Here is a 27,620-nt window from a genome sequence, read left to right as displayed (position 1 = left end):
ATGTTCCAATCCAGATGGCCATTGGAGATACTTCCCTGATGGTAGTGATGCCACAGCAGGCCCCAACCAAAGCTGTAGCAGGCTACAACATAACAAAACACTTGATCTTTTTCAACAAAGAACAAACTCAGCTACAGGAACAGCTTGTATTCAACCAGCAAGCTGCTCCCTGTCCCAGAACACCCTGCTGCTTCACAAACAAGGAATTTTTCCGTCTGTGCAGGGCTGAACAAAGCCTACAGCACTGAGGATGCACACAATGCCTTGGTGTCTCCCACCCAGCCCCAGTGGGAGGAGCTCAGCGTCTCATTTGTCAGCAGGTACAGCATCATGCTCTAGAGCTGCCAACGCCCACAGGAGGATGTAGGAGTGCTTCCTCTTGAGCCCCACACTGAGCAACTCCAGTCTCCAGCCTCCCTTTTCCATTTCCATCATCTCTAATGAATCGTGCAAAGGATGGATAATTATTTTCTCAGAAAACAGGGGAAACCATGATTATTATAAAAAGGGTTTATTGATTTTTTTTTCTTTTGAAATGAGATACCTGTCACAGACCTGCTCCTAGTACCAAGGGTATCACCGTAACCTCGCCAAGAAGAAGGGAGGCAGCAGGCTAGCTGCTGGTGTCGGTGTCATTGGTCAGGCTCTCGGCAAGGTCCCCCAGCCCCGCTTTGCTCAGCGCAGTGATCAGGTTCTCTGGAGTGGCGTGTACACCCTCCTGGTCCTGCCAGGCAACCAGCAGCTGCTTGGCTCTCATCTTCACGTCGTCACTATCTGCCTCGATCTGACGGATGTCGGAATCCTTCATTTCCAAGTAGGGGGCCAAAGCTCTCCAGTGCTCCCCCAGCCTGATGGCAAATGTTTCCATTTGTTCCCCTGTCATGGGTTTGTCCCGTTGTACCTCTGGACCTGGAAGAAAACAAAAGAATCAAGATTCAGGGAGCATCTCAAGCAGATACTGCGATCCCTCCCTGAGCTGCCCCGCTCTGAACCTCTGATTTCATCACCAACAGCCCCTCAGTGAGCCTTTACAAGCTGCTCAGCAGCGCAGGCTTTGTATGGCTGTATCACTTGGGTTTCAAGCAGAACACCCCCTATTAGTCCCCGCATTGAAGTAGAGCCTGCTTGACTGAGAGAGAACTGCTGAAGCCTCACATACATCAGAGCTGCCTCTGCCAAAGTGAAAGCAGGGATGTGCACAGGGAGCCTGCACTTGGCAGTACGTGAGTCAGCTGCAGTGGCTCAGCACTGACCGTCTCTCACCCTTACTCACGTTACAGACTTAACCCAGGTAACACTGTGTTGATTTGCAAAGAGCAGCGAAGGAGCCACAAAGCAAAATGGGGAAAGGGCATGAACAGGGGCTCAGCTTCAGTATGCAGTCAGTCCTCTAAGGACTTTTCTCATTCCACCATCACAGCAGCAACTCTGACTCCTGTGCTCTGCTGAGAAGCCAAGTGACCACACAAGCAAATTACCCATGTACAGCTCATCGCGGGTTATAACCTGTGGTTTGCCACTGATGGTTATTTTACACACTTTCAAAGAAAAATCATGTAATGACTGAACTAATTATGCACAGGAAGTCAGCATATTCCTGATTTTAATGAGCTGCTCACCCTCATGCCACCCGAACAGTAAGTGGGCACAGACTGAGCTCCAGCTCTTCACAGTGGTAAGTGTGGACTCAGCTCACTGATCCTCACTGATCTGAGCTAAATCCACCAGACCTATGGGAAAGATCCAAGGAGCACGAATGACAGAAGAACAAAAAGCACCCAGATCACTTCCATTAGCTCTAAACACCCCGCGCAGACCACAGTCTTTGCTTTAGGACAACATTTAAAGAAAGATGTACACAGTTCAGTTGGTGGATTCAGGCAGTATTAGGTTCAAGAGAACTTCACTATCAGCACAGAGACTGGAAATGAAGGTCAGGGGCTGTTGGAGGAGACAACAGAAGCGACATGGACACAGGCCCACCGGCAGCTCTCCAGCAACAAAAATCTCGCAACCAAATCCTGAGGCCCCCGGGTGGGAGATCCCAGCCCTGCACAACCCTCCTGCCTGCGCCAGGGACAAGAGCTCATGGACAGGGGTACAGAGCACAAGGGATAAGGCACTACGAGATGAAGGCATGAATGAGGATGGAGGAAGTAGTTCACAGACACAGGAGATGGGAGGAAATGTGAGAGCACAACAACCAAGGTTATGGGCAAGAGGCAAAAAGGAACGGGCTGGCTCATGGAGGGGAACAAGAGATGGCATTTGTCAGGAAGGCTCTTGTCTCCTCAGTCAGAGAAGCTTTTGCCTTTAAATGAAGATGAAGCAAAGACACGAGAAGATGAACAGATTTTTTTTCAAAGTCTTACGGCTACACCCCCAGCTTTAGGGAAGCCCTCAGCCACAACATCTAAAGGGCAGAAAGAAGAGGAAAGGTGCAGAGGAACGCACAAGGAGGTTTGTACACAGCGGTACGGACCCTTCAGCTACAACTGCCCAGCAATTCTGTAAACATACACCTCATGGCACAAACAAAGAGGCTCCTAACAAAAACACCTCTCCAGCTTGGACAAGTCAGATACCGTCAGCACTGCTGAGCATGAGACCAAGGGGTGCTGCAGCTGTGTAAGCTGGGGAGGGCACATAATCTGGTAGGAATGCGGGCACAAGTGAGGAGTGCCAGGGCAACCAAGAGTGGTAACCCTCAGAAGAAACTACCATTAAACACAGCTTCTACTCTATGCATCAAGAGAATACTAAGAACATGCAAATCTTACTTTCATTGTTCTCCTTTAATAAAGCATCATTATCTTCCTCATCTTCATCTTCGCCTGTTTTTATTTCTTCAGAAGGAGGCTACAATGAGAGAACTAAACATCATTGGATGAATTTTGTGTTTAAAGAAATTTTACAGCTCTATGATGGTGCCTGGCATCTGCATTAGAATGGAAAATCTAACATGATCCCACAATGAGGACTAAAACTCTCCCGCAGCCCTCTGTAGCCAGCAGTGATAATACAACACTGTACACTGTAATAATTAAAAAACCTAAGAAAGGTCCCACTGACTTCAAGGGATTCTCCTATCCTCTCCACACTAACTACAACAAGAGCATCACATCTACTGCTTTATTGCTTTCTTTAAAACAAACAAGCACAAACTTCAAACTCCAGAACCTTCTTTAAGTCTCCACCACTGGGAAACTTATTTCCTTGCTGTCTTAAGAACTCCTCAAGTTCTCTGTACTGTCAGACTCCCCAGTAGGCAATTACAGGTGGCAAACACATAAGCAAACAGCAGATTTCTCATTCTATGTAAGCTGTAGATCAGATAAGATGAACAAAAGATTCCTTTATCCTACATCTCAGTCACAGGCCTTATCCAGGTGTCTGTTTCGTGCCATAACACCTGCTACATGACAGGAGGAGCATGAGGCACGCTGCATTGAGTGCCTGTTTTACAGTTCTCCCTTCCCAGTACTTTTTCCAAAATCACTTTTAGCATCCAGTTAGCTCTGATGGCTGAACAAACAAGAAGGCTACATATTACAAACCAACCATTACACCTCAGTCATTTTAGTTTGCAGACAAGAAAGCTCTCACGTATAGAACCACAGGTTTATATCCGTAAGGAACAGCTGGGCTGTGCTAACTCAAAGGCTGAGAAACAAACCCCTCTCCAGCATAAGCCTTCCTTACCACTGCGTAAAGAGAAACCTGAAAGACCCCTAAGGGCCCTTGCCTCAAATCTGTACTGCTGAACGTGCAAAGACACAATGCCTTTGCATTTGCAGCTCCACCAGTACTTCACAGGTATTAAAAGTCAGGGGGTTGCCAGAAGAATTCTGGTAAGCTCTGTAACAATGATCTCCCACAGTATCCTCAGCTGCATCCTCTGCCCTTCACTGCAGGCAGCTGCCCCAGTGACAACAGCTACTCACACCGGGAGCTGTAGCATAGCTTGTATCCTCCACAGCAGTGGTTTGCACCACAACACTGAGCCCAAGCAGCTCAGCACAAACATTCCTGTCTAGCAACTTTGCAATGGGTGCAGAAAAGCTTGGATCGCCACAGCTGCTCGTCCACAGAACAGAAGGCAGAGCTCAGCAGTGAAGTTGTTAGACAATGTTATCTGAAATTTAACATTATCCTCAAGGATTAAATCAATTTTCTTTGCGATTTTTCCTTTACTGTACAAACTTTTTTGTGTTTTTCCCCATGTACCAAATGGACTGCAGAAGGAGACAAGCAGGAAGTCAAATTAATTCATTTATTATTATATTATTATTAGAGGATAATACCACTTACAGGCAGCTCCTTGGCTAATTTGATTACCATGTTTTCTAGATATTCTGGTAAGCTCTTGAACTGTTGATTTGTTGGCTGGAAGAAATGGGGGCTTCTGCGTGCCAGCAGTCTTAGTGCTCTCCATCCATAGTTAGAGTTGTTCACAGCCCTGCAATGAACACAAATCCAGCTGGTACCAATCTGTTACGTATAAAAGGACAAAAAGATCTGAGTAGTTTCCTAATTATAATTACTCTATTCCAAACCTACGAAGACTCATGCATTAATAGAGTCTGACACAGATATAAAGTATCGCAGCAAACAGTTTGTTTTCTTCAGCAATCCAAACATGAAAATGAAGTGAAACAAAACAAAGGCCCACGTACTTGTACTTATTTTCAACCATGTTTTCAGGATCTGCTTGTTCAATGGCTTCTTCAAAGAATTCTTCCAGTGTTGGCATATATTCCCTAAAAAATAAAATATAGAGCTTAATATTACTTGCATATTACTCTAAAGTAAGTGCTCTTCAGTTTCTTCATAAACATCTGCCTATTATACACACTTAGCCCTTCAGCCATATGGAAAGGTGTATCGTATCATAGAATCACTTCATGGTTTGGGCTGAAAGGGACCTCCAAGCCCACCCAGTCCCACCCTGTGCCATGGGCAGGGCTGCCACCCAGCAGCTCAGCTGCTCAGGGCCCCATCCAACCTGGCCTTGAGCACCTGCAGGGATGGGGCACCACAGCTTACATGGGCAGCTGTGCCAGCGCCTCACCAACCTCTGAGTGAAGCATTTCTTCTTAACAGCTCACCTAAATCTCTTCTCTTTTAGTTTAAAGCCATTCCCCTTGTCCTATCACTATCTAAAACATCAGTCCCCCTCTTGTTGTAAGTTCCCTTCACACTGATATCTTAAAGCAGGTTTGGTGACAAAGGAATACAGGACAAGACACGACTTCTGGCAAACAGACTTTTGTAAAAGTATCCGTAGCAACCGGCTGGCTGCATTTGAGACGTGCTCTCACATGCACAGCTCACACTCAGGAATCTAAAATGGCTGCTTCACCTGGTGTGATCTGATAGGACAGGGTAAACAAACACGGTCTCCTGCTCTATACACATGCAGTCACTCCAGTTTCAATTGCAACCACTGAAAGCTAGAATGCTATCCCTACTCAATTTCAATTACTTATGGTCACTGTGTACTCAGGACCTTGATAGGCAGGCAGGATTGGGTGCAAGAACCCCATGAAGATCAATAAAGGGAAAAGTGAAGCCCCGCCTCTGCATAGGAACAACCCCAGGCACCAGGGCATGCTGAGAGATGCCCAGCTGCAACAGAAAAGGTCTCGGTGGCTAGGAAGGCGAATGTGAGCCAGCAGTGTGAGCTTGTGGCCAAGAAGGGTGGCAGCACCTCAGGCTGCCAACAGGCCAGGGGAGATGATGTTTCTCTTCTGCTCAGCACTGCTACTACACATCTGGAAAGCTGGGTCCAGTTCTGGGCTCACTGGTACAAGAAATGCGAGCCTATGCAAAAAGCTGTGCATGGATGGAAACATCTGACGTGCAAGGGGAAGCTCAGGGAACAGGAAATTCCATGCAAGCATAAGGAGCTGAAAAAAAAAAAAAACAAAACAACAACCTAACAAAAAACCAAACAAACAAAAACTACAAAAAAAGAAAACCAACACACCACAATCCACAAACGAAGAAACTTTTCTGTGACAGTGATCAAGCTCTGGAACACGCTGCTTGCAGGCTGTGTCATGGAGTGACATCCAAAGCCTGACTTGAGAGGGTACTGAGCAGCCTGCTCGAGCTGAGCAAGGGGTTGGACTACACAGCCTCCAGAGGTGCCGTTCAACCTCAGCTCTTCTGTGATAACATGATTTAAAATACAGTATCTGTGGTTCCTAGGGGATGTACTAAAAGGGCAGCTGATTTCTCTATTCTTCTAATAGCCAGCAGTTGCTTCTGTAAGATATTCAAACTAGGATATAAGGCACCATGATCAGAAAGATGTAACAAGAGGCACAATATTCACATTATTAGGTCGGTTTGCTGCTTTGAAAACTATAAGCTTACTTAGAGCTGTAAGTTACTGTGGGCCAAGATTATCAGTGGTGCAAAGCAGACCCACCATCTGTATTTCTGCTGTCTACTACTTGATAGAAATACATCTACTTCTACACCAGAACCTAGTGATCAGTCAAGGAAGGGGAAAAAGAATCAAAGGGAGAAAAAGGGGAATTGGCATATTTAAGAGTCCTACTACTGAGTACTGGAACTAAAGCCAGCATCTCAAAAACCCATCTCATTTGAACCCTACTGTATTTGGCACTATGCAAAAACTTAAAACATTTTGTCCCAAGAACAGCTACCTAAAAGGAAGGCAGGTAAAGCAGGATTATGCCATTTTGATGAAGACAAGAGAGCAAAAAGCTACAGCGTCTTGACAGTGTCCAGACACAGAACCCATAACAAAACTTGGAAGTGAATCTAGACTCCCCGGGACCTGTTCCTGCCTGCTAACCACAGCATGCATTTGTGTACGTGGTTTTGTTGTTATTTTGCTTTTTCTTCCTCCTTTTCACGCACAAGGAATTAGAAGCTTAGTGCCAAGCTCAACTCCTTCAGCCTCTGAGCTCGTAAGGACCTTCCTGCATATCTTAGCTTCACAAAAAGGGAAGAAGCTTTTTCAGCAGAGCTCTCAACCTCTGGAGAAGCAGTTCCTCAATTCAGGATGCCTGCCACCTAGCACCTCTCCACAGGCACCTACAGCCATTTTGGATGCTACCAGCAAAGCCCTCTTCCGAAAAGAAATAGGACGGTTCCCAAACTTCCACATCAGCACAAAAGGGAATTAAGTGCTCTCTAACAAGCAGTTAAATAAAAGGATATTTTCAGTATTTCCTACAATTGTAACAAAATGCAGTTATTAGCTATCCCTTCTGCTTGTACATCTGCACCACTAGTAGATGTGATGTGTGTTGAAACATGCGTGCTAGCTGATTTCATCTTATTTCATATATTTCATCTGGTATTGCTCAAAACATGTACCTACCTAAAAATCTGCTAACTTTGTCTTCCTTTATCGTGTAAGGTACTTAATTATATAATCACCTCATATAAAAATGAGACTTTCCATCTGTGTTTTTAGCACAGATTTTACTAAGCAATGAAAATTACCGACAACATAAACGTTAGTCAGAACCAGTGTTCTGTAAGAACATTTCAAGACAGAGATGCATGCAAGCGCCTTCTCTCACAACGCACAGTGACATGGCATACTGTGTATGATGAACACTTTCCTTATGTAGCACTCTAATAACTAATTTTGTATATATCAAGTGCTGGAAGTGGGCTTTAGACAGCAACATGCCATTGCTCACCTACCTGCTCTCAGATTTACAAGCCTCCATGTTATCAGGACATAAATTCCAAAGTCGGGTCAGCTCCTCACTGAAAAAGTGAACCACAGGCACACATTAAATTCCACATTCATCATTCCAGCATTCCACATTCCATCAATCAGCAAAGCCAGGCACACAGAACAATGCTACAGAAATTCTCATCCCACTCTTTACACTAACGCACGTGACAGAAGGTTTGTAATACAAACATAGTAGGAACTAACAGAAGAGATACCATAGAAACCCTCTGTGAAAAAAATACCGTAACAAAATAAGAGGGAAAAAACCAACATACTTCCCCATAAGAATTTTTTTGTTTGGTCCTTTTCCTAAGAAGTCCTCTGGAGCTGGCCTCTTTCTTGCAGGCCTCATTGGCTTAGAATCAGGAGGCCTACAGAAAACAAACAAACAAACAAGGTGCTCTTTAAGATCAAACCAGTAATACTTAAGACAAGAAAATCATGTTATTTCATTTCAGATAGCTTTGAGTTAAATCACAATGGAAGTATTCAAAAGGATGGAGATTATCAGAATGGAAAGAAAAAAGGGAAAAGAGGAGGATGGAGAACATAAAGTAGAGGGATAAGGAAAGAGATTTGCCATACACCAAAATCAGTTAACTCACAAAAGTCAAGGCTTATCAGTCCCGAAACAGAGAAAGAAGCAAATCACATTTACTCCAGCAGCAGCAGCACCACATACTAAGTGTGATCTATTCTGCTGCTGGGATCATCTGCACTATGATTGCAAGTTCTCCTTCCCCAGCTGCACCTGATTTCATGGGATCAGAGAATGGAGATCCCAACTCACTGAGGTTAGGGTAAGACCTACCCAAGCTGAAACTCTGGCTGAGATCTAAAGAAGGAGACAGAACATTTATAAATAAGTCAAATTTCAAAACTTTACTTTTCCCCTTCCTCCCCCCCAACAGTAACTTCTCTTTTCTCACCACCCCCCACCCCGTTTTTGCCAATGGCTGAATTCAGGAAGAGAGGGTTCTACCTGAGCCCTCCACAAATGGAAATTTGCAAAGAAGTGGTGACCAGGCTGCTCCTCACCAAAACAGGGCTGTGGCGGTGGGTAGAAAGAATAGGGATGGAAATGTTTTGGTCACCACCACAAGAAAGTCAAGTAGACATACAGAGACCAAGTTCAAGTTTGGCACTAGTTAGTAACTAACTGCACAGGAAATCTTTTGACGGTTACAGCCACCTAACCATAGTTTCCTTTCAGCTAAGTGATCACAACTAAGTGAAAAACCTAATCAATAAAGGTATATAAGAGGAAACTGTAACACAAAATTCCAGGTTTGCTACCCTATTAAAGCCATAGTGCCCGTGGCTCTGGTATTTTTGTACAAGGCATTCACTTCTTCATCCTAGCACCTTCCAGAGACAGGAAGGGACACAACACTGTCAGCCTCCCGTCTTGGGACCCTTGGTATTGAGAGAACAAAATGCTGCCACGAATGAGGAATGCCTTCCTGAGACCCACATATGCCTCATCATCTCTTCATTAGCAAAATGAAGCCTTATGACTTTTGACAGACATCTAAGAGTGTTCTGCACACAGAAGGGACATCCAACTACAGTAATGTCAAGGTTCTCTGATTCATTAAGTTCACAGACACTGGATAAATATTCTAAAGCTGAGCCACCATTTCAAGTAAGCAACAAGTTTCTACTTAGTAAGAGAGGTACCTTTCTTTCACAAAGCTTGGGCAGCCTTCGTTTTTCCATGAGTTCCAGTTCTCTTCAGTATTTAATATATGCTGGAGAAACAGAATATTCCCCGTTATTAGGATCATAATTACCTTAAAATTTGGCCCCATGAGTTTTAATTTAGCTATTGTAAATAAAGGAAAAACTGATTGGGTGTATTTCAGTCACAACTTCGAAGGTCCACAGTAGGCAGCTAGTTTTGCTTATTCAAAAGTAGTGCACTTCCACTCTTCAATGACTATGGAAAAGGCTTTCTTCTGTGAACAGAGGTACCAAGGTAGAAGAAATGAGGGAAGACAAGAAGTTTTTTAAAATATAACACAGTTCCACTTGTGTCTTATTTTCACGTCTTTGGACCTGGCATTCCTTCTTGTAAAGATCCCATCAGCATCTCATGCATGTATACAAGCACATATGTGCACATCCCCACTTTTCCCCAGGAGAAACAGGAAATGCACATTCATGAAAACATGGGGAAAATGTGGCTACGAAATAAAAAGATGCATGAGATCCTCTTCAGTGGGTAAGATAAAAAGTCTCCCAGACATTACATCTGTGTTCCAAAAGCCTGTTTCAACCAATACAGATTTTTCACTCCTTACACTCAGCTCAATTCAGACATGCACCAAAGTACTGACCTCTACCATTTTTGAGAATCTTTCCCCATCTGGAGGATTTTCTGAAAGAAGCTACAGTGGGGAGAGGAAAAAAAAAAAAAAAAAAAAAAGTTAACTTATTACATTGTTATTTAGAGCAGAATACTTAGAAAAAAAAACCAACAAAGAAAATGGTGGGTTTTTTTTTTTTTGCTTTAAGGGTTATTGACACAATATTACACCAGGTAATTACTTTGTCCACACAGATTTTTATAGAAGTACCTACTGGTACCAACCTGGTAAACTGCTTTTGTAGTATCTTCAATCCAAAGAGACTGCTCGTCTGTTAGAACATAGTTTGAACTAGGAAAAAAAAATAAAATCATTTCTCATTTACAGCATATGCTTCCTCAGAGGAGTTGGAGAGAAGCTGAGGAAAGTCTTCTCAATATGCTCTAATGTAGTCCCACGAGCTGACCACCTTTTGACCTAATTAATTAGAGGGGCTTGTACTGTCAGGTTTAATTTCATGCAAAAGGAAGTCCATTTGTGTGACTGATGGTAGCAATCAGTAAGTGAAAGTGCAAGCAATACAGAGAGATAAATACAATAGCTTGGGTATCATAGAATCACAGATTGGCCTGGGTTGAAAAGGACCACAATGATCACCCAGTTTCAACCTCCCTGCTATGTGCAGGGTCGCCAACCTCCAGACCAGGCTGCCCAGAGCCACATCCAGCCTGGCCTTGAATGCCTCCAGGGATGGGGCATCCACAACCTCCTTGGGCAACCTGTTCCAGTGCATGACCAGCCTCTGTGTGAAAAACTTCCTCCTCATATCCAACCTAAATATTGCCTGTCTCAGTTTAAAACCATTCCCCCTTGTGCTGTCACTAGAATGTTGCTTATTTCATTTCCTAGATGGATTTTTTTTAACTAACTGAAACATTAGATGGTTTTGATTCAAAAAGACTCCACGCCATTTACATGCTTTAAAAACAAACCAGATTTGTACAAAGCACTAGGTACCTTAAATGGCAGATATATGATGATGGTTAATCCAGTAACACGAAAAAGGCTTTTAGAACTAATTTCTCTTTGTTAATAGGATTTCTTCAAAAAAAGATCTTTTTAAGGAAGGGAATAATTTGTATTATCTTACAACACCTGCACCAAGTGTTACATGATGCCATTCATATTTTGCATTATCCTTGATTGCTGAGAAGTGAGTTCTTTAGTGCACTGTTTAACGAGCAGTCACTAAAATGACCAACTATTACCTCTTACTGGACTGAACTGCAATTCAGGATACCTGAATCCTATTCCTTCCCTGCCACTGACTTGCATTTGTACATAATTTATAGAATGAAGATAATGAGACTGATCTAGTTTGAAAAGTTATCTGAGATCTGTTTCTGAAGGGCAGCGTATCACAGCTGAAAGACAACCTCCTTAAACATTCATCTTTATGCACACATATGGCCAGCACAACATGAACATACAGGTAAGTTTTTCTTCAGCATTCATTAGGGTATGGAGTAGAAAGAGACAGTCTCTGTTCTGACCCGCCAGTTAATAAAAGCCATAATGGCCATGGTTATTACTGCTCTTTCAGATGGAATTCTTCAGTGCACTAGGAAGAAACAGATCAGCAAACAATGTCACAAGAAGATCGCAGAGCTGGTTGCATATATGGCTTCCATTCTGAGTCTACGAGCAGCCTACACTACTACCTAATAGCTTACTGATACCAGAGAAAGAATCTCTTGGTTAGCAGTCATCTTAAACAAACCCTGGTGGTCTCTGCTTTTCTGAGACCCCACTCAGCTCACTAACCTGTCAGAAAACTAACTCTGCAAAGACAAGCAGATGATTTTTTGCTAGCTTAGTGAACTGCACAAACTTTACACAGTTTAACAAACATCAGAGCTGCTGGAAGGGAGGGTAGGAAATCACACTAAGAGGAGCACAGAAAGGTAAGAATGAGACCACCCCCGTATTGCTGTAAAATAACCGCAGACAGTTTTCGTCTACTGATGCAAGGTTCCACAGATACAAGAACCTTGGAATGAAGAGATGAAAGCTCTTCTAAAATGTTTTGGATTATTTAACTCTGAGGTCTTGGCTCCCCAAACTCAAAACACAGACACTTCCGTATTACCTTTTAAATTTGACCTGTCCCTTCAGATACTGAAACAGTATTAGATACTGCAACAAGATGTGACGGCGGAAGTTACTGTCACTCAGCTGCAAATCCATCAGCTAGACAAAAACAGAAGAATTACACATATTTTAGAGACATGCGTAACTGACAAAACATACAAAAATCCAACAAATATTTTCAGCTAAGTCAGGTGGGGACTGTTTTCACAACAAAAACTATTCAGTTTTACCTGTACTTTTAGGACTGCGCACCACAAAGAGCTAAGATCAGTGCAACTGTCATTCACCACAATTTAGGAAAGCCAGTTATCAAAGCTTTTAATCAATTTCTTAGAGCCTTGAGGAACTGCTTGTAGAACAGACAGCACATTCCTAAACTCTTTTTAAAACCATTTCATACTGCCTATTCTAACGAGTCAGTCACCTTGAAATCAACAAGAATTCAGGAAAACAAATATTCAGTGGTTTTAGTAGCTGAAGGACAGCTTGCTTCCTTTTCCTACCAACTACTGGCTACAGCATAAGGACCTGGCTACCACAACATGTTCGCTCAGCATCTGCACGCTGACACTGCTTGGTTTCTGCCCCGTGGGCTGCAGCTTGATAGCTCATGCAAAGAGAACTCTGAAGATTCTTTTTCCTTGAAGACCTTTGACTTACGTGCTTATTTAGCAATCAGCTCAATACCACATTATGACAAAATTCTTGATACACAAACTAAAGGTCTGTGAGCCTCTTCTCCTCTTTTCTACTCCAGAAAGAGAAAACTCATTTTGAAACTTGCTTTCTGTCGCCCACCATTATATATCTGTAGAAGTTAAAGCTACAGATTATTCCAAACTAAAGACAAACACTTTAGGATTAAATCTGATAATGCTGTATTTTTGAGTTAACTCTGACAGAGTTCAAAACTCTCATCTTTTTCAAGGCAATTTTAAAGAAGACTCTTAAGAGGCAGGAAATGGGGGTAACACATCACCAGTCAAAATCTTCAGAAGATATTACCATGGTGTTTTTAATTGCCTTTACATCAGCTCTTCTTTCAGTATCATTTTTAAAAATGCAACAAAACACATCAAACACAATAACTAGTTAAGAGCTTTACTGCATTACTGCTTTACTCTTATTCCAGAAACATTAGTCCCCAGATCATTGACCGAGAGAAGGAAACCACAGAGAAAATAAAACTAATTTAGAAAACATGGAAGAAATTTCTCTTAATTAACAACGTGGTGAAATAATGCAATGAGATACTCTGAGAATCTGTGGAGACCTTCGTAACCCCGCTGGACACAGCGCAGATCAAAGCCTGCTCCAGTTGAGTTGAACTAGATTCTCTCTCCAGGTTCCCTTCAACCTCCCCTCCCCTGACTGGGAGCCAGGAGATGCCATACCTTTTCACTGGTTAGGAACTTGGCAAAGTACACGTGTTCTCCACCTGTTTTTAGCTCTTCCAGCTTTTTTCGGGAAGCCTGCGTGTCGTCCAATTTGTAACTTTTGAAAACAGCCAAAACTTCTTCTGAGTACTATAAAACAGTTATTTACCACGGGAAAAAGAATTTCATTAGAATATTTTAATAGTCTTAACACCAAGCAAATAAAATCATTTGCAGACCTGCTAGAAGACTGCCAAAGCAACGCCTATAGAAAGTACCACGAAAACACGGTATGTGCAAACAATGCACAAATGCTTCCTTGAGAGATGTTACAAAGAACAAAAGGTGATACACGATGATAGTGCTTACATCCAAACACCATGAAGGATGCTCAGAATGTACACACGCAAAGGTAAATAAGTTAGAGTGAAGTTTGCACTCCTGCCCTTGAAAACCAATTCAGAGCCTTAAAATTGAAGAAAATCTGTCAGTAAAAGTCATGTGAAAGACTTAAACCTTATCTTCATTCTCTCAAAATCATGGTTTTCTTGTTACTTTGTTTTTTTGTTAAAGCTGAGAAGGTAGGCTTTATTAACCATATTCATATCAGGATGTCTGTGCAGATGTTCCCTCTTATTTCCAGAGTACAGAGAATGAAGATTAGGAAAAAGAAAGAAAAAAAAAAGAGCTTCTTACTATGAAATAGAAACTGACTGACCAAGCGTGAAGAAATATGTTATCTTTGCAATAAATCATCCTCAATCTTCATCGTAAGCAAAACTGAAACAGCTGGCTGAAGGGGACCCTCAGGTCATTGCTTCTACAGAGATCTTTTTCATTAGAATCTTGTCGATTTTAGGATTCTAGTGGGATTAATGTTCAAAAATAATCAATATTCCAAAGTTAAGACTTAGGAGTAGGTAGAACTATTTTTCTTATAATGAAGTAAAAAAGTTCTGCTTTTGGCAACTGATTAATAACAAAAAAGGTACTTCTGACATTACTGCATATCAAGTGCTTCTGCAATTGACTTCTGAAAATTTTATTAGAGGATTTACTCTGCATCTTAATATGCTGTTCACTGTCTAAAGACTCACTTTAAAGCACAGCAATATGCACTTGCTCCCTCATGCACTACCATTTTCAATACTTTCTGTCATTATGCTCACTTTCAATCACATAAACAGTGATTTTTACTTAGCATGTCTAGTTGAAAGCATGCAGATGGATTACCTTAAGAAAAGTTTTCCATGAGACCTTCTCATAGCACTGCACAGGGTTTCTAAAGTAATCCTGAAGTGACCAGAATTTTCTATACAGGTTATAATCTATTGGAATGGAACTGGAAAAAAAAAAACAAGAAAAAAAACACACAACAGAAAACCTCAGTAACAACAAAAATCTATACTGAAAATACTGTATTCAATTGAAGTCCACTCAGGAATGTACAATCCTAGAAAATATTGTTCATTTTCTAAGTAAAATAATGAAGTCAATAGGGAATCCTGTTGAAAAGTCCATAAATCCAGATTTGTCCCTGTGAGAACCTTCCAGACAGTCTACTGTTACTTTTTCACAATAAAACTACAAACAGTGAAGCAAAAGTAATCTTAGTTTTACACTGCTGTGGAATGAAGAGGAGCACAGTCTTGTTCTCTAGAAGCATGCACAGAGTTTACTCATTACTCATTACTCAAGCTTTGCCGAGGAATCTGGATTCACTGTGAAAGAACACCAGTTAGGGTATATAACATTTTCAAACAGCCAGTAGGTTTCCTTCCAACTCCAAGCAATTTCTACTTAAAGGAATTGAAACATTGCTCGTTTCTGTCTAAAGAGGACAAGAAATAAGAATCTTTCCTTTCAGTTCATAAAATTCCATTTCCACTTTTAGAACTGCTATAAACTCACCAACTTGTTGGTGCTTCATCGTCTCCCATCTCACCTTCTTCTACGTCCATTCCTTCATCTCTCTCCTCTGAGTGCTAACAGGAAGAGACAATTAAAACTTGATATAAATGCCACTATAATTTGTACATATTTTCCTCAGAAAAAGGCTGTAGGGAAATCTCTCTCTTCTGTAGGGAAAACTTATTTTAAGTAGCAGCTCCTATCTCTCACAATCTAATCAACTTCGATCCCCCTCAAAGTCTGTATAGCTTACTGTACTGAGAACCATGTTGAGAATCAGCTGCTTGGTCTGGAGGAACAACAACTAAATCAGAAACATTCAGTTCTGAACACCATGGAGAGTAGTAAGACTGCACAGAAATGCACACAGAACTGCAGTGAGTGAAAAACGATGTGGGAATCCTCACCTTCTGCCCAAGAGTGCTCTCGTGTTCATTAGTATTGAAAACAGTCACATTTTCCAGGTTAAACTGACTCTGCAAGTTGAGTCCTGCAGAAAACAGAGGGTCAATCTTCAAAGCTGTGAATTTTTAAGTTTGCTCTTTCAGTTGTTTTTTTTATGAGACACTTCTATTAACATCTCAGAAAGAGTATTTAAAACCTACGTCTGAGATGACAACAAATGGAAGCCACTTCTAACAGTAAGGGTAGAAGAAATAAAATACAAACACAAAGCAATTTTCACCAACTGGATTTGGTCTGCAGCTCTCCTAGGTTTATCATATGACAAAGAGTAAATACACTGAACCTTTCAAGAGTGATGAAATGGAAAAGTCTTACCTGACTTCTCAGATAGCGGAAACAACCTAGCCAAGAACAGTTGAATTCTTCCACAAAAGACTGTGTTTTGTGATTTAGACAATCTCCTTAGAAGGTCTAAATATTGTAAAAAGCAAAGAATATTAGCATGTGTCTCACTTTCAATTTTTCACACATTAGAACTTCAGACTTTTTAATTACAAGTCCCACTTCACTAACAAAAAGAAGCAATATTTGTAAATTTAAATATTAGCAACCTCCTCCAATTAGCCACAGTTTTCCCAAATGCACTCTATCTGTTCTCTGAATTCCTGCAGTGGTGAAGAAAGGTGAGTTCAAACAAATCCTACTCGTGTATTTCCTCCAATAGGGGCCTTGTCTTTGCTGAGAAATAAATACGTATCTGATGATCTTCCATAACAGCCTCTGCTGATGAAGAGGACCTCTCTCAGTTAAGAATGACTTGTTGATTAATCAACAATATTTACAAATAACTGCTAAGATGAGCGATCTGCTTCTTACCTTTATTGCTTATTGAACAAATTTATGTGTACATTAAATTACTGAACTAGCTTTCACTCACTTTTAGGGAGTTCTTTAATACTCAGCCAGCGCCAATGAGAAACTAAAACTCACCATTGCACATTCGTAGCAAGTAGTTTTTCCCTGCAGAATAAAACATGTTCTGAAACAGAGAAAAGGTATTTAGATCAGCAGGAGACAGCAAAACTTTTGGAAGCAGATTTTAATTCAGTTATAAGCCGTGAGTGTGTAAAGCCAACATAAAACAAACAGTCCCACACATCTCAAGAGAGCATGAAATGCAACATTAAAGTCCAGTCTTCATATAAAACAAACCAAAAACCACAACCAAAGAACAAAAACTGCACACGACAATGAGTTGCAAGAGTAGGATCCACTTTTTCTGCCTCAAACACTAATTTTTTTACACTCGTTGCCTTTGTTCTTTCACATTATTTCTATTCATTTATGAAGAGCGCTGCATAAAAGATTTTGAGCGTTCACGGAAGTAATAATTTGGCAGTGGGAGAAAGAAAATAGGAGTTACTTTAAATAATGATAAGAAACAGTTTATGAATACACTGGAGAGGACAATGTTATCTGAAATACAACAGCCTGAATGCCTATGGAAGAGGTCAAGGAATCCAGGCAGGGTCTCAGGCAGAAGTCTTGAGAATTCTCTCTTCAATTAGCAGTGCCCACAGCACAAGAAGCTGAGCAGCCTGTCACCGCAGCTCTGCTCCTGCCACAGCACAACTGCATAGCAAGAATGCAGAACCCTGGCACAGGCCTCAAAACTCAGTCTTGTTCAAGAGCAAAAGTATTTCAGGGCAACATGTTCACGACTGCTACAGTCTTGTATTGGAAAGACTGTTAAGCAAGAGCCCAAGATTTCTTCCCCTGCAAGCTGAAGAGGCTGGAATCTCCTGCAGCGGCAAGGAAGCAGCTGCCTACATCAAGGGAAGGCATTCATAGAAACTGCATATCTCAAGTAAATTTTTCACTTTCTACAAGAGATAAATACCACAGACAGGAGAGAAAAAGAGACAGAAGCAGAACAATCAACATTATAGTCTTCTATTGTTACTTTCCTGACTTCCGTTATCTGACATTCAAAGCAGAAAATGCTTCATGCTACTATTTTAACATGGACACAAAGACGATTAAAGTCTCCTTGTAAAAACGTTTCAGGTATGCAAAAACTTTGGTGTAACATCCTAGTATGGAAAAATACTTACTGATTTCCACGTAGCAACATTCTTCTCCACAAAAGTGAAAATTTTATCACACTGATCCAAAGGCAAGCAATCCAGAACATCTCCCAAAAGCACAAAAGGTGTCGATGCAGTGCAGATACCTGTGAGCAACAGGGAATATTTTGTTCACCAAACCTGAACAGAAATGCTGTAAAATGTACGGCATTTGGCAGACGTTATGTTCAAAAAGAAGAAAAGTTCCTACGATGCCTAACAAAAAGCTTGGGCTCAAGTAGGAGCTTGCATGAAAGCCATTTTTCTATGTACACATATGCAGATGAGAGCTTTGCACTAATGCCTAACAAATAATAAACAGTATCTATTTTAAAAATCTCAGAAGTTCTGAACCCCTCGTTGCAGACTGTGGGTGAACTCTTTTAGGCTTCTAAACCCACAGTCTGTTCTCATGCACACATCCAAGACGTCTGAGAATTTTTTTCTCAGTCTAAGCACCAGTGAAGCAGCACTTCAAGTCTGTATGTCCACTCCCTATACCTTGGTAATGTGTGCATTCATCATAATCAGAGGCCACTTCATTCTACAATTGATAAGGTGTGTATGTAGTTGAGCTACACTTAATAAAACAAACGAGTATTTGATAGGCAACGTGAACAAGTGAACAAATGCAAGGGTATGAGAGACTCTTCAGAAGAGATTAGCACAGCAGTTTCTGACACACACACAAGAAGTTATGAAAACAGATTCAGTAAACATCTGTAAATATCTATATATCTTGGTGTACTGACAGGTCAGTACAAGGGAGATGGGCCCAGATTTTAGCAGAACTGAAAAAAAGGTTCCAACAAATGTCACACATATAACCACATTCAATTACATTATATTTCACCCCCTTCAGGAAACAGACTTAACCACTAACCTAAGGACCACATACTATCAAAGCCAACTGCTGAATATATCTTACCAAAAATCAAGAAATTCAGATTAAAAGCAACCCAGTAGCCACTAAAGCTGTCAATAGATCAGAGAAAAATATGCTCACCTTCAGTGACTCCATTAATAGCAAGAGAAATAATTGCCAACAGGTTTTCACATGGAGCTTTGTTTATCTAAACAAAAGGAGTAGCGTTAAACTTCTCCATTCAGACATCAATATACTTAATGAAATCAGACTTCTTGTTTCCAAGCAGGCATAGTTATAACATACGTTGATATTCAAGTTCCCAAAATTTTGGTCTATTAAGTCAGAAACATCAGTTATGCATACAGAGGTTTTACTGAATGAGTAACTTGATTGTTTCCGTCCCTACAACACTTACTCTGAGCCATTTACCCCAAATATAAGCATCCTACATTCTACTTACAATCAAGCAGTAACAACAAAAACATTCTTTGACTCTTCTCACCAGCTGTAACAACAGCTTTGTTACGTGCTACAAACAGGTTGCCTGCTCCACCCCACTCCTGATGTAAAACATCGAACTGTGGTTTTAATTCTAGGCAGAATTTCATGAGCATTACAAAGAACTGCTAGAAAAGGACACACCAGCACCTCTCAGTACCCCAACTACTATCTCCTTTAATCATCCGTGCTCAACCTTAATTATAAAACTTCCATTTCGTTCATGGCTTTAATAAGCAGTATTTCCTGATACTATATGAAGCTGCTCAATTAACGTGTTCACTTTTTATGATTATGAGCCAGCAGCGTGCCCCTGTGCCCAAGAAGGCCAATGGGATCCTGGCCCACACTTGATGAGAGAACAGCCAGCAGGCCAAGGGAGGTGATGTTCCCCCTCTGCTCTGCCCCTCTGAGGCCACATCTGAAATACCACGTTCAATTCTGGGCTCCTCAGTTCATGAAAGACAGGGAACTTCTACAGAGAGCCCAGCAGAGGGCAACAAAATGACTGGGGGCCTGGAGCATCTCCCTTATGAGGAAAGGCTGAAAGACCTGGGGCTGTGCAGCCCAAAGAGAAGGCTGAGGAGGGATCTTATCACTATTTATAAATTTCTAATGGGTGGGAGTCATGGAGATGGGGCCAGGCTCTTTTTGGTGGTGCCAAGCCAAGAATAAGGGGCAACAGGCACATACTACAACACAGGAAGTCCCACGGTGAACATGAGAAAGACCTTGACTGTGAGGGTAACACAGCACTGGAACAGACTGCCCAAAGAGACTGTGAAATCCCCATCTCTGGAGGCATTGAAACCCCACCTGGATGCTTTCTTGTGCACCCTGCTGTAGGGAACCTGCTTTAGCTGGTGGCTGGACTGGATGATTTCCAGGGGTCCTTTCCAAACCCTATGAGTCCGTGAACCTGGAGATGCAAGTTTATTTTATATCTGCTGGTAAGCCGTAGTACTTACTATTTCCTCTTCTACGATAACTCTGAAAGCTTGATCCAGGGTACACTTCTTCTCATTTTCGCTGCAAACACAAACACCTCCCATCAGTGAACAGCACAGCGACGGGAACAGGATCACTAAAACCGACCCCCATACAGAGCGGCAGCCACTCACCTCCCGGGAATCTGATTAAAGGCGTTCAACACCGGTTTGAGGGTTTTGTGGTGCAGAGCTTCTCTGGTGGAGATCTACCGAGACGCAAACAAACAGAAGTTACCAAACCCAGCGCAAAACCAGGAGGCTGCCAACGTTGCTCTGAGGGATCGCCGCCTTCTTCCGTGTGAGGAAGGCGCGGCCGCACATCGCTTCTCACACAGCTCTCCCCTCGCGGCGGCCCGGAACCGGGCCCGGCGCGGGCGGAGGCAGCGAACGGCCGAGCTCCACACCTGCGCGGCCAGGCTCCGTGCGGCCGCCGCGGAGAAGAACCGCCGCCTTCCCGCCGAGCTCACCGTGAAGCGGTGCCGCGCCTCGGGCAGGCTAAAAAGCAGCGGCGGCGACATCGCTCCGGCCGAGCGGCGCTCCGCGACGCGTGCTGATGACGCCATAGCGCCGTCCCGACCGCCAGGCGCGCCTTTCCCTTCCCGCCTCCGCGGACGGGCGGCGGGCGGGGCGCCGCCGCAGGAGGGCGCCTCCCTCCGGGCGCCGCTACAGCGCCATGCGGCTGAGGGGCTGCGCGAGGGCCGCTGTCGCCGCGGCTCCGAGGGCCGTCGGGGCCGGGCGGGGCAGGCGCGTCGCTCTTGGTTGCGCGCATGCGTGGCTCTTTGAGGGCAGGCGGGGCGGGAGCTCCGGGCTGAGCGCTGAGCCGAGCGGTGCCGGGCCATGGCGAGCTGCGCGCCGCCCCGTCACGCTAGGGCTGCCGTTTCTATGTACGAACGAACGTGTCCTGTGACCGCGTTCTGAGCGGGAGCCTTGGTGCCAGCTGGGTTACGCGAATTCATCCTTTTGTTTGTTTTTGTCCAGTTTTCATACCGAACTTGCTGAATTTTTCGTTTCTGCTCCTCACAGCTCTCCCTCCTTACTACATGTACCGTTTTTATGTGCTGTATTGCCTGGTGCTGCCCAATTCCTGTAGCATAGGGAAGAAAAACATCCATCCGTAATCCCACTGCAATCAGAAAAGGCAAATAATTACTAACAGTATTTTATTCATTACAGTTAGTTACATTTGCTATTATTATAAAAAGCAAATGTTAAAAATCACAGCATCATTAAGGTCGGAAAATAATTCTAAGGTCACCTAGTCCATCCATCAGCCCATCCTCATCAAGCCCAGTGCCCACGTCCCTCAGTGCCACATCCACACGGTTCTGGAGCACCTCCAGGGACAGTGCAACACCTCCCTGGGCAGCCTGTGCCACCGCAGCGCCGCTCTTTCTGAGAAGAAATTTCTCCTAATATCCAACCTGAACCTGCCCTGACACAACTTGAGGCCATTCCCTCTCGTCCTATTGCTGTTAACTTTGAGAAGATGCTGACCCCCATCTCGCCACAACCTCCTTTCAGGTCATGATAAGGTCTCTCCTGATTTTCCTCCAGACTGAACTACTCCAGCTCCCTCCACCACTCCTCATAAGACTTGTGCTCCAGACCCCTCACAGCTTTGTGTCTTTCTCTGGACACGCTTCAGGCCCTCGATGTCTTTCTTGTAGTGAGGAGCTAAAACTCTGCTCCATACTCGAATTCACTGGTGCCGAGTACAAACGCCGGAGGAACAGCGAAGGCCTGTTTTTCTGTGTGCTGTTGAGTGTTCCTGCCGGCAGAGGGAAGTGTTGACCCAGGCAGCGTGTGCTATGAGGCATGAGTTATCATTTTGAACAAGTCGTACACCGTGAGGCGTACTGAAAAGCGCACATTCAGGCGTGAAAGAAAGTTTGTTCAGCTCTCTACGAGATCTTTTCACTATTTCTCATCTCTTATTTTGATAAAGCTTATTATCAGATGAATAAAGCACTGCACTGAAGAAACTGAAATTATTCTAGCGTCGTCATCCCTCTCCAAAACTGTATGAAAGAAGAACAGAGCAGAGCTCTCCAAAGAGGATAAAAGAAAGCATTTACATTTTTACAAAGACAGTAAAAAGCCAATTAGAAATGTCCTAAGGAGATACAGCCAATGTAAATAAAGTTTTTTCCAGAATACAGATATTCCTTAGGCCAGGATTGATGTTATATGTGAACAGAACAGGCTGCCAGCATGCTGAAAAGCAATGCAATACAACTTCTTAGTGAGTGCAACATAGAAGAAAACTTTTTATTTTTTATTTTTTTAGTTTTCCTGGGATAGAACAGATTAACAAGAAGAGAAAACGTTACTGTTATGACTAAATAGCCTCTGCTTTTCCTCTGTTTAGGGTGCTGTTTGTCATTTTCCTGTTAATCTTGGCATCAGTGCTGAACTGTTGCTACCAGTGTTGGTATATTCACAAGTGTATCCAGTGAGCTAGTTGCAGTGATTGAAGGTGTTAGCTCCCCAGCAGTTGTTGTGCACCCCTGACAGGAACTACTCCTCCCACAGCAAAGCTAGCAACATAATGTTTCTGCTCGGCTCTTGTCTTTGCCATAGTGCAAACTGGACAACAGGCTATAATCCATCTTCAGGTATTTACGCATGGATCATAGAATCATAGAATGGTTTGTGTTGGGAGGGACCTCTAAGTTCATCTGGTTCCAACCCCTCTGCTATAGGAGGGACACCTCCCTTTAGACCAGGTTGCTCAGAGGCCCCATCCAGCCTGGCCTTGAATGCTTCCAGGGAGAGGGTATCCACTGGGCAACCTGTTCCAGTGTCTCATCACTCTCACAGTAAAGAATTTCTTCCTAATGTTTACTCTAAAGCTATCCTCTTCCAGTTTAAAACCATTTATCCTTGTCATGTTGCTACCTGCCCTTATAATCCTCTCCAGCTTTCCTGTAGGCCCCCTTCAGCCCTGGCTTTCTCAGCCTGTCCTCCTAGGGGAGGTTCTCCAGCTCTCTCATTGTCTTTGTGGCCCTCCTCTGAACCCACTCCAACATCTTGATGTCCTTCTCGTGTCGGATGAAGTACTCCACGGGGGGTTTCACGAGAGCAGAGTAGAGGAGTAGAATTACCTCCCTTAACCTGCTGGTCATGCTTCTCAATGCAGCCCAGGATACAGCTGGCCTTCTGGGCTGCAAGTGCTGCAATTGCCAGCTCACACTGAATCTTTCATCAACTGACACTCCCAAATCCTTCTTCACAGGGCTTCTCTCAAGCCATTCTCCACCTAGCCTGTATTTATGCTTGCAGTTGCCCCAACCAAGGTGCAGGACCTTGCACTTGGCCTTGGACTTCATGAGGTTGGCATGGGATGCCAAACAATAAACTGGACTGTCTGAAAAAATTTCTCTGCTTTAGAGATCAGAAACTCAGTGGAGTGTGGTAACAAATGAAAATGTGAAGGGAAGCCAGTGTCCTACATTGACTAACAGTTTGTTAGAAAACTACAGCATTGATCAGTCTGTTTTCTAGTACACGCTAGGGAAGAAAGTAAGAGGGGAAGAAAACAGTTAATATTGCTTTCTTTAAAGCTAGTGAAAGCTAGACCAGTTTTCAGCTCAGAATTAAAATCTATAGCCAGCTGAAAGTCCAGATGGATGAAAGCAATTAACAAAACTAGTACATTGGAACATTGCTGTGCTCTGAGGGCAACTGATGCAACAGAGATCATATTACCTTATGTCAGTAGGGTGTGTAGTTTGAATTACAAAAAGCTTCACCTAAACCAGATGCTATCTTTATGGATAAAATCCTTCCCAAGACCAAGCTGAGTTTTCATTTTAACTTCTTCTAACATTTCTGTGGAACAGAGCCTCTGAAGCCTCTGTCTCTGACGACACTAGTGTTGGGTGCTTTGCTTCCTTCATTGTCCTCCCTTGTGCTCAAAGAGCTCGTCTATTCAATGCTTTTCCTTCCCTGGACAATAGCACACAATATTCAGTATAGAAGGACTGGACTGAAAAGTGGGTAAATTGCCTTATTAGCCTAGGTCAAGTAGCTTAGTATTTCTGAACCAGTCATGGGATGTTGCACAAGGCAGAGTACTTAATTTTTATGTGGCATCCTGTCCAGCCACTTAAGCTTGCTACAGACTGTGAGATACAACTAGAAGTGCATGGACTGATGACTCACAGACTAGACTGACACAAAAAAGAGCCCCTCCGGAAAATTTAAGTTACCTGTTAAAAAAGAGTTTAGCAGTGAATTCTACCTTTTATTAGCTTGTAACAGTTTTATCCAGAGCATACATACAACTTTTTTATTTGTTAAATCTTATTATAATATTCTGCTGCATTTAATACTTTCTGTTGTTCTACTCAGTTTCTTGGGTAAATAGCTGGGGAATATGTTCCATATGATCCCATTCTATCGTGCCATTGCAGCAGAAATACTTCACCAATAAATTTTCATGGCATTGTTCAAATAATTTTTTACTGTACCTAGAAAGGCTTAATTTACTTGGACTTAACTAGAAGTCTGGTCCACAGACACATCTCTGTTTTACTGAAAATGGCTGATTTTCTACACTTGTCTTTCATTTGGGACATGGGGCTTGCTAGAACAGTTGTCCTAGAATACTGTTGCTGGATGCAGATGGAATATGATCCCAAATGGAAAGGAGTCCAGCCTATTAATGATCAAGACCAGGGTCAATAGAAGCTGAGAGCATGGAGAGGTGTTCTTGAAGCACGCTAAAGATGCTTGTGGGTGGATTCTGTCCAAACTGGAGTCCATCATCTACATTGACACAGACCCAATTAAACTGTGCTAATCTATCTGAGGGTGATGACCAGACAACTTACTGTAGCTAGATAGTTGCAAAAAAACCCAGAATGGAAAGACTCTTGTTTGTTATTGGCTCTGCCTGGTAAGGTAGGAAAAAGAAAAAAAAATATTTTTTTGTGGGGGTCATGTTTCTAGAACTTTATTATCTTATTATTGTCATTATCATTGTCATTATATAATTATTAACATACTTTTACATAAATATTACTGTTTTGAAGAAATAAAAATCCATGAAATGTTTTCAAATAGTATTGTTTGCTATCTTTAAAAATCTCCTTTGAATTTGGTTCACTTGTCATTGTTGTGTGTCCCAAGTCTCACTTTGTGAAAGTGTTACAATATATTGCTTGTTATATCTCTATGCAGAGAACGTGTCATTTTCATTGCCAAAATAATTTACCAAGCTTTATATTTCTGTAGTACTCCCTTACTGCAGAAATCTGGCCTTTTTCAGAAGCACAGTGTCACACATCTGGCTGCTATTCACAGTAATCATGGTATCAACATCTCCTTCCCTCAGTCAGTATTATCTTTTGGATTATAACCTAATAAAACTACTGTGAGCTAAGCAGAAAACCTGGATTCGTGTGACAGTTTTAGCTAGGATTTCCTTGTGAAATACTTCTCATTTTTTAGCATGTTCTGATATGGCCCTCTTTAATTTTCATCACAAGTGCTTCATAATTTCAGCCATTGTTATGAAAGAATGCTGGAAGGCACCTTCTGGACCATTTAACTTTGTTTCTATACCACAAGTGCCTGAGGTTACTTCTTGTACATTTGTTGTTGGTATGAATTTGAAATACCACATTGTTTCATGATTATGCAGCTGAAAAATGATATGATATTTGCAGATTCGGTTCCTGCAGACTGCACTACTAAAACTCTTTTCTTTCTCCTTGTCATTCTCTTTTTTACTGTTCTCGTCAATATTTGGTTAAAATCCAGCTCTGCCCCCCAAGAGCTGGAAGTCTAGTTCAAACACGAACATTAAAAACAAAACAAAATGTGGGAGAGACAAGCAGCTAACACTGATTGTAAGATTTTGCAAATGGACTTTACTTTGAGAATGAATTTTTAGAGGGATAACAAAGCTCAGCAATACGGGCTTTGAGTGGAGATGGAAGAAGATGGGAAAGTGAGAATCCCAGACAGTCACTGAGGAAAAGAGTGGGAGTTAAGACATAAGGAGGCAGAGTCAGAGTCTTGAAGGTCTGGAGGAAGAGCTTGGCCCAGGTAAGGAAAGGGGAAAGAAACACTTGGAGGAATAGAAGAGAAGCTAAAGGGCAGTGAGAACTGATCTCATTACAAAGCAGAAATAGAAGAAATCCACCATCCTGCACTGCAAATGTTTGTCCTTTGGTAGCCCAATAACTGTCTGTTGGGAGCCTGAATCAACTGTGTTTGTTGGGAACCTGTTAATGAAGTGGTCCTTAATCAGAGTTCAGTCCTGTCCAAATAACCTCTCACATGCATAAGCAGGAGAAAAATAAGGAATCAGCTACTGTAGTTCAAACTGCAGAAATGCACTGTGAAAAAGATTTTCTCAGGCTTTGGGCCAGGATTTCATCCAAAAACCTCCCCAAACCAAGGCAAACTATCTGGGAAAAGTCTTGAGATCAGAAGAAGCTGTTGCTCTCCGTAAGCTACTGCTTCTCTCTTGTGCTTCAGCAAAGGACACATTCTAAAAGAATCATAGAAACAGAATACCCTGAGTTGGGGGGGACCCACAAGGATCATCAAGTCCAACTCCTGATTCCACACAGGACCACTCAAATATCCAGACCCTATGTCTGAGAGCATGGTCCAAATGCTCCTTGAACTCCAGCACTCGGGGCCGTGCCCACTGCCCTGAGCACCCATTCCATGCCCACCTACCTGTGGTGCAGCACCTGTCCCTAACCCCCAGCTGTCCTCCTCTGACACAGCTCCACGCTGTTCCCTTGGGCCCTGTTGCTGTCACACAGAGCAGAGCTCAGCGCTATCCTTCCAATCCCCTCCCTGTAGGAGGGGGATCTGTAGGACATCATGAGGCCTCCCCCAGCCTCCTCTGCTCTAGGCCAGACAAACCTGAGGACCTCAGCTGCTCCTCATACAGTTTTCCCCCCACACCCTTCACCCTCTTCACCTCCTTTAATCCTCTCTCATAGTTTTATGCCCTCCTTATATTGTGTCCAAAGCTGCACATAATACTCGATGTGAGACTACACCAATGTAGAGCAGAAAGGGACAATTAATCTCTTCCCTCTACCATTGAGAAGGGATACTCTTGCTTGAATTCTGCACCATCACAATGTACTGCTCATATGTGATGACTTACCCCCGTGAAGAATGAAGAGAAGAATGAATGGAAAAAACCCCATGATATTAAAAACCTGTAATGAGATTTGGATCAATATGGTGAAATAAGTAAGGTCTATAGCAAACAATTTTATTAATA

General features: G+C 42.7%; 1 protein-coding gene across 3 annotated transcripts; it reads right to left on the bottom strand.

The window, feature by feature from the left end:
- Positions 1 to 495: 495 nt before the first annotated feature.
- Positions 496 to 21,057, bottom strand: THOC1 (THO complex subunit 1). 3 transcript variants are annotated; one of them, XM_052703404.1, is made up of 22 exons: positions 20,830 to 21,055; positions 20,495 to 20,568; positions 20,342 to 20,402; positions 19,014 to 19,080; positions 17,996 to 18,114; positions 16,872 to 16,920; positions 16,257 to 16,352; positions 15,884 to 15,966; positions 15,477 to 15,550; positions 14,799 to 14,907; positions 13,584 to 13,715; positions 12,188 to 12,288; positions 10,323 to 10,389; positions 10,069 to 10,119; positions 9,410 to 9,480; positions 8,541 to 8,564; positions 8,005 to 8,100; positions 7,693 to 7,758; positions 4,677 to 4,760; positions 4,312 to 4,459; positions 2,781 to 2,859; positions 496 to 909 (listed from the first exon to the last, which is right to left on the bottom strand). In XM_052703404.1, the coding sequence occupies exons 1-22, from the start codon at positions 20,923 to 20,925 to the stop codon at positions 614 to 616; spliced, it is 2,043 nt and encodes a 680-aa protein (XP_052559364.1). In that variant the 5' UTR covers positions 20,926 to 21,055; the 3' UTR covers positions 496 to 613. The 3 variants fall into 3 exon arrangements, with proteins under 3 accessions (XP_052559364.1, XP_052559365.1, XP_052559366.1); XM_052703405.1 differs by lacking the exon at positions 8,541 to 8,564; XM_052703406.1 differs by lacking the exon at positions 2,781 to 2,859 and having other exon boundaries at positions 772 to 909; positions 20,830 to 21,057.
- Positions 21,058 to 27,620: the final 6,563 nt, after the last annotated feature.

The sequence above is a fragment of the Tympanuchus pallidicinctus genome, unplaced genomic scaffold (genome assembly GCF_026119805.1).
Source record: "Tympanuchus pallidicinctus isolate F22 unplaced genomic scaffold, pur_lepc_1.0 scaffold5, whole genome shotgun sequence".
In the NCBI taxonomy this organism is placed as follows: Eukaryota; Metazoa; Chordata; class Aves; order Galliformes; family Phasianidae; genus Tympanuchus; species Tympanuchus pallidicinctus.
The sequence above is the reverse complement of the archived record's forward strand: the minus strand, read 5'-3'. Positions and strand labels throughout refer to the sequence as shown.

What these genes read in the sequence shown, in the direction of transcription:
- THOC1 (XM_052703404.1), bottom strand. Translation starts at nt 20,925, where the DNA reads ATGGCGTCATCAGCACGCGTCGCGGAGCGCCGCTCGGCCGGAGCGATG. An exon ending in TATTAATGGAGTCACTGAAG is followed by an intron (nt 18,115 to 19,013) that starts GTGAGCATATTT and finishes TGTTGCTCACAG; the next exon opens with GTATCTGCACTGCATCGACA. An exon ending in GCTTGTAAATCTGAGAGCAG is followed by an intron (nt 4,761 to 7,692) that starts GTAGGTGAGCAA and finishes TTTATTTTTTAG; the next exon opens with GGAATATATGCCAACACTGG.